Here is a 15,559-nt window from a genome sequence, read left to right as displayed (position 1 = left end):
GTTGTTGATAACATGTAATCTGTATCCTTTTACAGGTGCAGCAGTTGCGGGCATTTATCAAGTTGCAGGGAAGAACATGGCACCTCTAGAAGCTTTGGTGTTTGGAGTTGGGCAGACAGTGTTGACTATAATCATTTCTTTTTCCCGTGTTCTTGCCACACTATGAGACATTGCAAGTGGAAATACGTGAAGAAATAGCTCCATATGGGTGTGTTCAGAAGGAAAGTAAATGCACATATTTTATTACATACATAATGTTGTAGTTCGGAAAACTACACATTGTGTAGTAATGAAGAACGTTATCTTGAAGAGTGAACCTCAGCAGAACTTTACATTTAAAGGGAAGATGATCTCTTCAGAAAAAGTGGCTTCCGATTGCTAAACTGTTGCACTAATAAATTGTCCAGCACCTCACGTGCCTCAGTCACAGGCAAGGAGCAGTACATTTCCTACAGTGCGGTAGGAAAGGAGCACCTAGTCTGGCCATCTAGTCCTCTAGTGATGTGAGCATGGCAGTGGTGTACAGTGTTGTTCTAATGATTTCATTACATCACTACAGATGCGATTTTGGATCAGGATACTAAAAAGTAACAGGATTTTTGGGGGGTTAATCTGATAATCAGATACTGAGTACAGGAGGATCTTCCAAGGTGGCAGGTACTGATACTGCTGACCCAAGAACACTGTACCACTGCTGTGGATAAAAGGCAATGGTGGAAAGTTTATATGTGCCAAATTGTTTTTGTATGTCATTTTTTTATGATTTTAGTCCTAGATGATGACATGCTGAATATTGATGACATATATTTAGAAGTGTTTCAAATTTCGTTTCGAATGTTGAAACTTGTCTACTGGCCAGTAAGTCCAAATGTTTCATAGCTTTAGCTGTAATAGTCTAATAGGATATTTATTTTGAACTGTACGACTAACTGAGGCTCTGTTAACTGTCTGCCCAAGATATGTGTGTGTCAGGAATATTTCCCAATGTATATCTTGATGCAATGTTGCACATACACTGATGAGCAAAAGGGTTACAATGTTTTGAACTTTTGACTTTCAGGCTCCATATCTCACCACCCACTACAGCTTTGAATTTGTTTATAAAATGAAGGTAATCTCAATCATCTTGGCTATCTAATACATAAATTGGACTTGTAGTTATTTAGCATATGATTAATTAAGCAGATTATTGTTATGTCACTGCATTGTCATGGTTTTTCTCTGCAAAATCTAAGTTTTAATTTTTTTTTATTATTTTGTTAGTATTTTTTAAATCTACTTTTTGTCAGTCAACACTGCCTGAATCCTTCAAGGCATTCTCTCGATTAGATTCAAGCATGTCTCGACCAAAATCTGATCTCAGGTCTCTTCTACACGTTCCCAATGTTGGTTCATATTGGTCGGCTCACTTGGGTATCTACAGCTTTTTCTTCAACGTTTCCCAGAAGTGTTTGATTGGGTTGAGGTCAGTGGACTGTGGGGGCCAATCCAGAAGCTCTACTTCATTGTCATTGAACCACTTCTTCGCCAATGCTTTGGGTCATTGTTCTGCTGGGACACAGTCGTCCTTTTCATACCTAGAATACTTGAATGTACGAACTAACTCGTCTTATAGGATACTCACGTATAGGTCAGCATTGAGATCACCTTTGATTCTGGTCAAGTATCCAATGCCTTGGCTGTGAAACAACCCGATATCATCAGTCTTCCTCCACCAAATGTGATAATTCCTTCAATTTCTTCATCCGTTAGCCCCCTTTTCCCTTGTTTCTTCCAGACCCATTTGCACCTATCAGAGCCTAGTCTATTGACTTTTGTCTCATCGCTCCAAATCACCCATTTCCAATCTTCTATTGTCCACTTTTTTTGCAAACTTGATCCAACACTTCTTTCGATGATATTGAAGTCAAGGCTTTGTCACCTTTTTTCTGCCCACCATTCCAGCTTGTGTAACGTGCCTCACATGGTGTTTGCATGGACGTCTGGGGCTCACTATTATGAAGCATACGAGCCACCTCCACTGCCGTGTTTGTCACGCCAGAACTGATAGACATTGTGGTAAGCCAACTTGTTGAGTCCGATATTTTTCCTGAACGTACACCTCTTGGCTTTTGAATGGATTTGATTTTGTATTCTTCCATCTATTGTGGCACTCACATGATGCAGTTTGGCAATATTAGTGGCCGGAAGACTCGTATCGATGAGCTGGATGATGCTGTTTCTTTTTGCTTGAGAAATCTTAATTTCATGCTCCTCGATTTACGGAATCGACCCAATGACACACAAGGCTTTTAGGAATTGTGAGAACAGTTTATAATTTGTAGTATACGTGAAAAAAAATTTTTTCCACCACCAGGAGCAAAACAGTAACAATGGAGTGACATGCCAAAAATCTGTATAACTAATCATATGCTAAATAGTTGAAAGTTAAATTTATGTATGAGATAGCCAAGATGATTGTCTGTAAAATGAAGGTAGTCTCACACTCAAACCTGTACTGAATGGTGAGATATGGAACCTGAAATTCTAAAGTTCAAAACTTTTGCTCGTTAGTGTATGCCACTGTATAGTTTTTAATAAAATGTATACCTTGCAGGATACATGTTTATCGTGATCCACTGTAAATAACAGTATAGTCTACTGCGTAAAAAAAAAAAAAATGAAAACCCTAACATGGAGCCCTATGATCTGGCACTTACCTTGCCATATACAGCGTATAGTTTGCAAAGAGTATGAGAACTGAGCCTTAGCCTGATACACATGCTGTAATATATATTGTATATTGTAAGATGAGAATTCTAAAGACGGTTAAGTACAGATATCATAGGAGCAATTACTGATGGTTTTTCAAACATTTGTAGGTGCCAGGCCACATGCACACATTATGTGGTGAGTTTTTTACCTCAGTATTTGTATACCAAAACCAGAAGTGGTGCAATCAGAGGAAAAATGTAAGGCCACATGCACATGTTGATTATTTGGTGACTTTTAACCTCAGCATTTGTAAGCCAAAATCCAGAGTGGACAAAAATTGCAGAAGTGGTGCACGTGTCTCACCCTCTCCTGACAGGAGTGGGTCAGCTGCATGTATTTCTATGCAGCTGAGACGCTCGTGTCTGGCCGTGCCGGGTGATGCAATGCGAGACTTGCGCAAGTCTCTCGCAAGTGTGACTCCAGCCTTATATTTTCCCTCTGATTGTACCACTCCTGGGTTTCTCTGACAAATACTGAGGTAAAAAACTCACCACATACTAAAAGTGTGCACATGGCTTAATAGAAACACGGCACCACTTCTGCATTTTTTACCCACTCCTGGTTCTGGCTTACATACTCAATATGTGAACATGGCCTAATAGAAACATGTCATGACTTCTGTATATATTTTACCCACTCCTAGTTTTGGCTTACAAATACTGAGGTAAAAAAGTCACCAAATGCTCAATGTGTGAACTTTGCCTAATAGAAACACGTCACCACTTCTGTATTTCTTGCCCACTCCTGGTTTTGCCTTACAAATACTGAGGTAAAAACTCTCCTAATTCTGAACATGTGCGTCTTACATATACTGAGGTAAAAAACTCTCCAAATACTGAACGTATGCACGTGGCTTAATATACATGGTAGATCTGTGCACATGGAGCCTGCACAAAGGCACAGAGTCCCTATGTTTCTGCAGTGTGGAGATGCACGTCATGTCCCCTGTTTGGTGCTTCATAACACAAAGCTATCCTTCCCTAAAAAAAGATGTTTTTAAGGGGAGAATCTCTCCATAACACATCTGTTGATGCATTGCACAATTATATTTCTATTGGATTCTGTATGTTCTACAGAGAAATTGAAGGCATATAGCGGTACAGTATTAGCTCATAGATTTCTGAGGGGCCATGTTATATGCAGTGTGCTACAACTATAGAAAAAAAACATGGGCGTCATATCCAAAACTCATAACTTGATCTACTGCAGCTAAGCAAAAATGTACAAAACCGAACACAAGGATTCTGACCAAACTGTATGAAGTGCAGTGCCACAATGGATGTATGAATTCTGAATGTCCGTGTCCATAGTCATTACAGGGAGGGAACATGTGCAGAGCCATAATAGCACAGTTATGAACCTATAAATGTTGCTTTATATATTATACAGATGTAGCAGAGCTTCTTTTGCATCTAGAACAACTTTTTTCTCCTGAGGGCCCCAAACTTTACATGAAACATGGCTCTTCGAAATCTGTGTATTGACATAAAAAATTCAGTTTGCTCTCCTCATAGCAAACAGCGTTATATGATAATTATAGAGAATAGTAGTCTCAAGTGTTCAGTCCATAAAAGTATGACTATGTTTTAGACTTTATTTCATTGTTATAAAAGGCTGAACACAACAAACATTGCGCTGACATTCTTCTTGTTTGGTGAGATGATATCTCCAGCTATGCCTCTCCTGGAGCAATAATAAAAATCCAGCTCGTGAATTAGAGGAACGTGAGGAAAAATTGCTGCATTGTGCACTATTAATATATCACAATGATATTTGCCATTCTGACTATCCTCTCTGAGGTTATCTAATGCATGGTAAAAAATGCCTATTTTCTATGCCAATACTCTCAGTATTTATTCCAAAAAAGATGACCTTAATATAAAGGCGCACATTACATACTGAAGTAAAGTGTATGTTCATGTATAATTGTGCACTTAGTGTTGATATAATGTATAATGCAGTTTAATACGTAGAGTATCAAGTTTTCTGCATTGCATGACATCTCGTAGTGATCCTGATCTATAACACTCTTATTATTATAGACCGGAGGCTATGGGACAGAAAGATCTCACCTCTCCATGCTTGATAAGGCCATCTGATGTAGTCACTAATTCAGTCCCCATGTAGTACTCTAATGTAGGACATCACTGTCCCACTGCAGTGTATGGGATCATCTAAACTCTTTGTTGACAGACAATTAAGTAGCGTTGTAAATATAGTTTTTTAGTAGAATGATACAAGGATACACAAGTAAAATCTAATGTAAACCGTTCAACTTTATGTAGTGTGCCTGTGTGTGCATGTTTATGGAGGGAGTCCGGAGAGAAAGCTATTAGCACTCATTTGTTACATGTAAGGTCAGTGTCAGATGTTTTTGTGCCATGTCATTTGTGCCCATGCAAATTCACATAATGAATACCAAAAATGTAAATTGATCATGAAGAAAAAAGTCCAAGGATACGTGCCCACGATCAGTGTTAGGCTATAGGCACACGTGTCTGGGGTTGTTTTTGCGAATTTTCATACGTTTTTCCTTTCTCATTTTAATCTACTATAAAGGCTAAAAAAAAAAAAAAAGCATCCCAGCAAAGTCTATGAGAACCGTGACTTGCTGTGCACACGCTGCTTCTTTTTTCCTTGCAGATTTTGTTGCTGAAAATAGAAGGAGCATGTCAATTGTTTCAGTGTTTTTTTTTCTGCATTTCTATAATCCACTGCAATGATTTATCACTACAGGGGATTATATCGCAACACTTTGCCTCACACACCGTGCATACAGCATGGTGTGCGAGGCTCTCCGTAGTTCAGTAACCTGGGGTCATCATGGTGAAGACCTAGGGTTACCTTGGCAGCGATTGAGTCCCTGTGATCGCACTACAGGAACCAGATCGCCAGAGAGATGTAAGTGATTCCTCTCCCTGTCTCCTGAATGCGGCGATCGCATTCATCGCAGCATTTAGGGGGTTAATCTGCCGGGAGCGGTGCAGGCACTGTTCCGGATAATGAGAGCCAGGTCCCAGGTGTAATATCAGTCAGAGAGCCAGCGGTGATCACGAGGGTACAGCGCCTGAAGTCCCAAAGATCGCCATAACTAAAAAAAAAGCACAAAAAGAAGCAGGAAAAGATGCATATGAAAAAATTCCCAAAGGCAATAAAAATGCGCATTTTTTTCTGCTGCATTTTTCCTGCCAAAACATTCTTTTTTGTGTGCAGAGAAGAAGCACATACAAAAGCAACGTGGTCAAATAGCAATATCAGCGTATTGGATGCAGCGTGTTTTTCCTGCATCCAAAATGCTGCTTTGTACAGTACAAGCACAGTGGATGGATTTATAGAAATCCCATGCCCACTGTGCTTCCTATAGATGCTCCGGAAACTGACCTGCGGCGAGGGTGTCCGAGACGCAGCATATCAATTTATTCTTGCAGAGATGCTAGTGTTCTGAGTGGGAGAACACAGTGAAAATATGCTGTGTCAGTAACCCTGATCGTGGGCATATACAGTGCATTTTCCCGCACAGGATACTAACTCCTCCAAAAGAGAACCCGATGCATTCAGAATGCGAGAAAGCCTCATCGTGGGCATGTACCCTTAAGGGGATGGCAATTCACAAAGCTTAAAAAGTAACAATTTCATTTTCTTCTTTCTCCTGCTGCATTGATCTCTCACTCTCAATTCACAGGTAAAAATCTGTATTCAGTAATTAAATTTCGATTTCTGAGATACATAACAGTCTTTTAACATTATATGGAAACGGTGAGAAGGTAAAGGCTAACATAGATAATCTCAAATAGAAAAGATATGAAATGTACGGTACTCACTGCAATTAAAAAGTAGTTTTTTATTTTTACAGTCCATAAAACCATGACAGACAATGCAGGAGGGGGGAAGGGGCGAGGAACGACCGGACGATGGCCGTTTCGCATGTGTAAAACCACGCTTCAACAGGTCCTGAACAGTTCGGGACCTATGGAAGCGCAGTTTTATAAGCGTGAAACGGCCGTTGTCTGTGTGGCCCCCAACCTGTGTGACAGCGTTTCTGTCTGCTTTTAACCAGTGACGCTGTGTCAATGTCTATAGTGTAAGAATAAATACATTAATAAAAAAATTGGCGTAGTGTCCCTCCATATTATGATACCCAGCACAGATAAAGCAGACAGCTAGAGACTGCAGCCCCCAGCTATGTACTTATCATGGCTGTGTATCAAAATAAAAGAGACCGCAAGCTTTTCTTTTTTTTTCTAAATAATTTAAAAAATGGCGTGCGGTCCCCTCCAATTTTGATACCCAGCCATTATAAAGCCAACAGCTGGGAGCTAGTATTCTCAGGCTGGGGAGACCCATGCTTATTGGGCCCCCCCATCCTAAAAATACTAGCCTGCAGGCATCCATGATTGTTGCATCCATTAGATGCGACAATCCTGGCCCTTTACCCGGCTCATCCCGATTGCCCTGATGTGGTTGCAATCCTTTATTTGAAATAAAATACAAAAATCACCCTCTTTATTAACCCCCAAAACACCCAGGTCCAATGTAATCCACACTAGGCCACACAACGATTCCAGCTCTGCTACATTACTGAAGGCACAGCGAACAGGTATAGAACATGACCACTCGCTGTGGGCTTCATGCAGAGACTGAGCCTCAATGATGAGTGGTGACGTCACTCAGGTTATTTGCGGTCACAGCTGGAGGTTCCCACGGTCCTCTACCTGTGACCGCAGGTAATCTGACATCAGATGACCTCATTGAACTGAGTGACTTCAGGTGAGGTCACTGAGTTCACAGACCTGCATCTCCTGGCAGAAATCCGTGGGGGGTTGTTTGCCAATAGATGCAGATTTGCTGCTGAAATTTCTACACCATATTTCTGCACCCTAGCTACACCTCCTGGCAAAAAAAAAAAATGCATCAAAACACGATATGGTTTTCATGTGATAGTGATGTGATATTTTTTTGCCAGGAGGTGTAGATTGGGTGGAGGAATATGGTATAATAATTTCAGCACCAAATCTGGATATCCCGGCCAAAAAATGCACAAAAGAAGATTTGAAGCCGTTGTGGTGCGGTTTTCTGCCAGAGGTACAAATTTGGTGCTGAAATGTGTGCACAGGAGATACAAAATTGTAAGAAATATGCCAATGAATTGCGGATCCAAGGGGTCCAGGAACAATAATATAAATACGATTTTAACCATTTTAAATAAAACATTTTTTTATTGTTCCTCGATCTCTTGGAAGTGCAATTCATTGGCATATTTCCTACAATTTTAATTTTTATTACTAAATATCTTGTTACAAAAAAAATTACCAATATTTAAAAAAATATATAAATGTTAATCAAAAACTTGATTTAAACAATGGTCATTATATGATGATAGCTTCCCGTTAAGGACAGAGACTTATTAAGCTTTGTTTATTATCAGTTTTAAGAGCCGTAACCTTTTTTTATTTTCCAGGGTAGCTATACTATGGATTGTATTTTTTGTGTGAGTTAAGTTATAGTTTTAGTGGCACCATTTTGGGGAGCATAAAACATAAATAACAAGCATTAACTTAAAGGGAACGTGTCAGCAGGTTTTTGCTACGTAAGCTGAAGACAACATGCTGCAAGGGTTAACACCGAGAATTCAGAGATGCTTTACTTGTCAAAGTCCGATCTGTTGTTTATTTGCTAGGTATTTTTTAAGCAGCAGGACTTATTATTGCTGGGACTAAAGTGTTACGCGCACAGCATTACGGCATGCCCCATCCTCTGATTGAGCCTTGACGGTGAGGTATCAATCTCTATTGAGAGCCTGGTGTGGGCGAGACAACTCTCTCAGCTCTGCTACATGACTAAATCTAAAAATTCTGATCATGTCAGAACGGCTGCAGTCAGTAATCTAAGTGATACATCACTGGATTCAGGATCTCTGTGTCTTCATCATGCTGCTTTCAGATGAGGTAGCAAAAACCTGTTGATAGATTCCCTTTAATTGTTTGAATCAGTAAACAGTGAAATCAAATATGTATAGTTTTACGACTTTTTATTTTAAACAAAATCGTTTGTTTTATGTCAATAGCATGTGTCATTGACGGCATCATCTAAGAAGTTAGTGAGGACTGGAGTTGTATCTAAAGTGATTGTCCAGTGCTCTTATATTGATTGCCTGTCCTTGGGATAGCTTATAATTATCAGATCCTTGGGGGTGCAGCACCTAGCTCCCCCTGCCAATCAGCTGTTACCGGTGACAGCAGCGGTCAGATGTGATCAGTTGCAGAGTAGAACAGCACATCTTTGTCAACTGTGTAGTGGCCGCCAACAGGTACCGCACATCCGCCTCTATTTGAATGGATCTACAGTACCCTTCTACTCCCACTATACAGTTTACAGAGCTGTGCTGTTCCACTACAACTTATAACATCTGAGTGGCATCGTGAATATCTGATTGGTGGGGTACCAAATGTAGCACCCCCCAGCGATCTCTTATTGATTATCTACCCTAAGGATAGGCCATCAATATAAAAGTTCCCTTTAAAACATTTATTCCCCAGTGTTACAGTGAACTTAATGATCTACATATATCTACAGCATCCATATGACATACACTAGCTGTTTCCAGCCGTCTTACGCTCGGCACGCCCATTATGATCAGCTCCTCAGTGTATGCAGGACTCTGCTGTGGGTATACAGCTGTCCCCCTCAAGGGTATACAGCTCTCCTCCCTGCAAAAGTATACATCTCACCTCCCTGGTATATAGTTCCCCCAAAGGTATACAGCTGTCCTGCCCCACAAGGGTATACAGCTCTTCACCCCAAGTGTATACTGCTCTTCTCCCCAAAGGTATACAGCTCTCCTCCCCAAGGGTATACAGCTCCCCTCCCTCTAAAGGTATACAGCTTTCCCCCCAAGGGTATACAGCTCGCCCCCTCCCTCCCAAAGGTATACAGCTCTCCTCCCCAAGGGTATACAGCTCTCCTCTCCAAGGGTATACAGCTCTCCTCCCCAAGGGTACAGAGCTCTCTCACCAAGGATATACAGCTCTCTTCCCGCCTAAGGGTATACGCTCACCTCCCTGGTATACAGCTCTCCCCCCAAGGGTATACAGCTCCCCTCCCCCCAATGGTATACAGCTGTCCTTCCCCCTAAAGGGTATACAGCTCCCCCCAAGGGTATACAGCAACCTATCTGTATACAGCTAGCTGTATACAGCTGGGGGTGTAAGAGTTAATCACCGTGGCACTACACTGCAGCCATGAATATTGGTCTCGGTGGGCTGGCGGTGTAAGGGTTAATCATTGTGACAGGTTAATCACTGTGACACTACACTGCACATGAAGGGGAGGAGTCAGGAGGTCACATGATCAGTTCCTCAGCGTATGCAGGACTGCTGTGCTGGTTGTCATGATGCTGGATGAGATGAAGTTTATGTGTGGGGTCAGGAGGGGTTTAGAGTGTGGATGTTGCAGAGCTGTGTGTGTAATGTGCGGATCCGCGTGTGATAAAGGGTGGGGGGTGGAGCCGTGTGTGGTAATAGGCGTGGCTGCATGTGGTAATGGGCGTGGGGGGCAGAGCCACGTGTGGTAATGAGCGTGGAGGGCGGAGCAGCGTATGGTAATGTGCGGGGGGCGGGATTAGCGAGTAATCACAATGGCTCATATATATAGATGTACCATTTTGTGTTATGGGACAAAAACAAGTAGATTAGGATATAACTGCAAACTGTTAAATATTGATATGAATGATAAGGCATTGTGCACAAAGCTCCCATGTTACTCCTCTGGCTGCAGCAGGTACTAACATGTTATTTAAATAAATGTCTATATTGGAAATTTGGAAAACTGGATGTCAGTCATACCATTGAAGACATGACACCAGTGTGCTGTTGAAATGATTGACAGCTGTCTCAGACCAGTCTATGTACACACACTTGTGCATTAAACGTCATCTTTAGCAGTACTGTGAGCGGCAGCATTTAATATAGGGATACCTAAAAACGGTATTGGGAAGCTGATAAAATGCTTAGAATGGTAAATATTGCTTCAGGTTCTGTTTATTGCTTCGTCTAATTACAAGCTGTATCTTTTATCTTTTCAAATACCATAACATTTGAGATAAGCTGTAAAGCTTCTAGAATTTTTACATCATATTTAAAGCTATAGACTATTGTATGTAGTTCAACTTCAGCTATTTTAGAAGGATTTTTACATGATACAGCATGATCAATTTATTTTGATACATTACCATAGTAGGTTGTGGTACTAAAAGATAAATGGTAACTGTACTCCCATCACACTTTACATAAATCAATAGTACCAGCAAATATAAGGAACTTTGTAATGTATCTGTTTTCTTCCCCACTTATAAAACATTTCTTTGTCTCTCCCCGTCTCCTGAACTTGTCCACTCTGAGCAAGACAGATTTGGCCTGATTTTTCAGACAGCACCCTGTGATGTCATTTTCACATAGTCCATTGTGCTCTATAGAGGGAAGTGAAAAAGTGAAACCGGCAGAGGGAGGCACAGAAAGATTGTGCTGAGCTATCTAACAAGCCTTTTACCTCACCCCAAAAGCTTGGTTCACATCTATACTATTCAGAACTGCTGTATAATAATCTGCATGCTGCTGTTGCTTGTCCCTGGTTGTTAAAAATGAAAGAAGAGCAGGAATCCTTCTCTATGTATGGGAGAAATCACACTAGGTACTTTTCTTTCATCAGTTTAGAGTTGACTGCAAATTAAAGATAGAGCCTGCAAAGGGAAAACCTGGTGAAAATCCCGGGTAAAATGGTCATAGTGTTATTCCTTGTACATATACAGCACAGCAACTTGAAAGTTTACTGCATAAGTGTAATGGAGATAGAAGACATAGGTTATGCCTGTTTTGGCTATCTGCATGGCGTGCTTAAACAATATGCTCCAACGGCCAGAAAAAGTCAGATACTTTGGTTTGCTTGCATGCATTCAGCTAGCTATTTCATAAGCATGATCTTGCTTGATTCTCTATGATTTTATTAACATCATAAAAGAGCAAACTATCTAAAGAGAATGGCCACGGACAGGGCTTTTATTTTTTACAAATATGTTCTGTGAATTTCTTGAATGTGTATGTGACTGAGAATGCAGAGGTTCCAGTATTGTACAAAACCAAATTCACGGTGTTTAGTGAGTTGCTATGATTAAATGAGGCTATTATCGGTGGCACTGGCTACTGTGTAGTGTTGATATTACTAAGTGATGACTGTGGCTTGTTTGTGTTGTAGTGATTGTCTTATGAATAGTTGAGTAACACTGTCACCTTTTTTTATTTATCTTAGTATTGGATTTTCACTTGATGGCTTTTGTCTTTCTACAAGGGAATTGTTTGCAGCTCTGTATACACTATATACTTCTTGTCTATATTCTTTGTGCCATTTATTGATATTGTAGAGGCAAGATGCCCGCTCAGGAAGTCAAGCGGAGAGGCTCTCATAATGGCAGACTCATGGACGGGTTTTTTTTGACCAGTTGCCAAGTAGTACTGCATTATTGTCCTGGAATCCATTGCCAAGCGATAACTGTATATTGAATTGATTAAAAGTAGCACAAGCAAACAAGCTGGTATACGTCCACCACAAGTGTTAATGGCTACCATATGATATACTACCGATTATGTTCGGGGGGGGGGCATCATTTACTAGAGGACTTGTACCCAATATGCAACCTATATGACTGCACGGCACGGGTTTCTTATTTATTTAAAAAAAAAAATCTTTTTCAGTGCATTACCAGGCAATGTTAAGCTGTGGCATGAGAAAACTGGAGTAAAGAAGAGTGATTACATTGATACAGGTGCCAAAACTCCAGGGCTAGTAACAATGTCATAATGGAGTCTATATATTAAACAGAAGAAACGTTGTACATGCAGTTCGCTCTGCAGACAGAGAAGCTGAGCAGAATGATATATAGGTTTGTTGGAAACATTTCAGTATAACCTGTCTCTCTGGTGTTTGTATGCTTCTGAGTCTGGGGGCTTGCCCTACTCTGACAGCTATCTCTGTAGTAGTTCAGCCGTAGATTCTCTCATGAAAGAATCGGGATGATTATCCGAATGACACTCTGATCAAAGATCCTAGCTTGATCTGAGTGTCAGCATACTGTGCTCATATAGTGAGGAGAAGATGGAGAACAAGATTTCTCCATCTTCTCCATGTGTCCACAGAAATCGGACTGCACTCAGATGTGTAGCCCGAGTGCAGCCCGATGATTTACACGCACTTATTGACTTGCATAGTTAAGTGTGATCCGAATATTGGATCAAATTCGGACATGCAGCAATTTGTTTTGCTCGGAGAAACACTGTGTGAGTAAAAAATTTGTCATGTGCCATAGATTAACATTGTTCCGAGTGCAATCTGATGTTTTGTCGGATCACACTCACACCGAAAATCCACCCCTGCCCTTATTGAAACTTTTCCCACAAAAATATATAATCACACTGATCAGCTCCTTCTGATCTATAAGTTCCTGCCTGCTGACCAGGTACATTTTTTAACATGATGGGTTCCCCTTTTAAATTTTTTCCATGGGTACATTCTTATTTCATCGATGGAAAACAATAATAATACTACTAAAATTACTTATGATTTTCACTTTTTGTTGGAAAGGCTTAATAGCAATGTAAATATTACTAGAAGCTTTAAGTAGTCTACTTTTATACATAAAGACTTGTTGAGTTTAGCAAGATAAAGCTGAATTTGTCATTTAGTACCACTCATGGTAATATGACAATGCAATATCTGTATTGTTCGATAAAATCTCAAGTAAATTTAGTGAGCTATATCTACATTGCTTTGAATGGAAAATGATTATGTGACAAATTTATATCTTATTTTTTTATTCATTATTTAAAGGGAATCTGTCAGCAGTTTTTTTTCTACCCCATCTGAGACCTGTATAATGTAGAGGCAAAGACCTTGATTCCCAGTCATTTATCTCTTATTTTACTGGGTGCAGCATTTGTGATACAATCAATGTATTCTCTGATCTAGATCTAGCAGACTTCAAAATGCAGAGCTCTGTACAACTCTGCCCAAACCACTGATTGACAACTTTTTGTGTACATTGTCAGAAAGCTGCTAATCAGTGTTGGGTGCGGGTTACAGTGCTGTTAACTAGGAGGCATGAGACACCTGTTTTTATTCAATAACAGCACGGTAATTGACACATAAGTGTTTCTGCTCTCAGATTACATAGAAAAAACCTGTTGACAGATTCTCTTTGAAGGCCATGTCCGCTGTCACAACTGATGTACTTAATTGTAACAATATATTTGGCAAAAAAAAAACAAATGTCACAGTCCTCTCTGCCATTAAACATGTTTTTTTCCCTTAGGCACAATAGGGGTTAACTCCCTTCTCTGTTCCAGTAACAGACTTCTCTGTTCCTCTCAGCTGTTTGCTGTTTACCACTTCCGGCCTGGATAAGAGCCCTCTACTTTCCTGTAGAGGGTGCTGGTTGTTCAGTTCATTCTGATGCTAGGCATGGAGTGGTCAAAAGTCTATTTTTGTTGCTGGTGTTACCTTGTGCTGCGTTGTGTGCAACTACCCTTTGTTGTTATCTTTCCTCAGTTTTGATTGCCCCTCCTTTTTGTAGTTTCCTTCTGTGGGTTTTTGGGTGTGCTTGTGTTTCAGGTTATATCGCCTGTTCATTGTTATACGTTGGTGGGGTTTTTGGGATCTCCGTCCCTGTCTGTTCCCTTGAGTGGTGGGGTGGAGGGACATTAACAGCAGGGTCAGGAGAGGACACAGGGAGAGGTTGGGGGCTCAGACGTCACTACCTTCAAGCGTCATTCTGGGTTGAGGGTCAGCCCAGGGTACCTCCCTATCTTGAGGGTAAACGGCATCCATTCACTCTCCCAACCCGTCACGCCAACATGACAGCAAAGCATTTTTGCGTGAATAAAATTGTCTTTCCATTATGTGTCTACAGTTCTGAAGCAGACCTATGTATCTACACATTAGCAGACTACAAATGAAATTTGTGGAGTGTTAAACACTAAAAAATAGCAAATGTTTAACTGGTTAGTGTCATTTACCATTTTTAGATGCATTGAAGTAACAACAAAAAACTTGGTTGCAAAGGTGGACATAGTCTTCAAAATAATTCTAAAACAGCTAATTTCTGATTGTTGTTTTGAGTTAACTATCCTGGTGAAAATGTTGTAACGTAAAATATTTCTCTGGTTATTTTGTCAATTAATCAGTTCACTTTGATTAGTATTGCATGCAATTTACAGAATTTGATGGCTAATCACTGTATATAATCAAAATTATTGAGAATTAAATATAAATTTGTAAATATTGTACATTATTAATTTTTAATTTTATAAGATTTTTTATTTTTCGCATTAGTGTACAAAAATCATGATCGAAATGGAAATAAAAAATAAAATGTTTTGTTTCAAATAATAGTTTGTCAATTGTGTAGGTGCAGTTCCTCATAATTAGATACATACTTACATCTGTATATTTATAGATAATCTGGTAATATGACATTCACTGGCCTGTTGGCAGATAAAGATTTGATGAAGAAAGATGGCCTAAAAAACAGTGTTTATAATAATACAATCGCCAATCAGTAAAAACTATGTTTCCCTAAAAATGAGACAAGGTCTTATACAAAAAGTGTTAGGGCTTATTTTCAGGGGATGTCCTATTTTAACACAAACAGTCTAGATTTATTATTGAACAAAAACAAAAATCAACATTTATTTAAATATAGCCTGTAACGGGTACTTCTCCAGTATCACACAATCCACAGAACAAGAGATGAGTGAAAAAT

General features: G+C 40.0%; 1 protein-coding gene across 1 annotated transcript in view; it reads left to right on the top strand.

Moving 5' to 3' along the window:
- TMEM170B (transmembrane protein 170B) overlaps positions 1-15,142 on the top strand; it is a 66,166-nt gene extending 51,024 nt beyond the window's left edge. Inside the window, exon 3 of the mRNA XM_075314754.1 lies at positions 36-15,142. Within this exon, the coding sequence (XP_075170869.1) occupies positions 36-166 (131 nt within the window). The 3' untranslated portion in view covers positions 167-15,142. The remainder of the gene's footprint in view (positions 1-35) is intronic.
- Positions 15,143-15,559: the final 417 nt, after the last annotated feature.

This window comes from Anomaloglossus baeobatrachus, chromosome 6 (genome assembly GCF_048569485.1).
Source record: "Anomaloglossus baeobatrachus isolate aAnoBae1 chromosome 6, aAnoBae1.hap1, whole genome shotgun sequence".
NCBI classification, from domain to species: Eukaryota; Metazoa; Chordata; class Amphibia; order Anura; family Aromobatidae; genus Anomaloglossus; species Anomaloglossus baeobatrachus.
The sequence above is the reverse complement of the archived record's forward strand: the minus strand, read 5'-3'. Positions and strand labels throughout refer to the sequence as shown.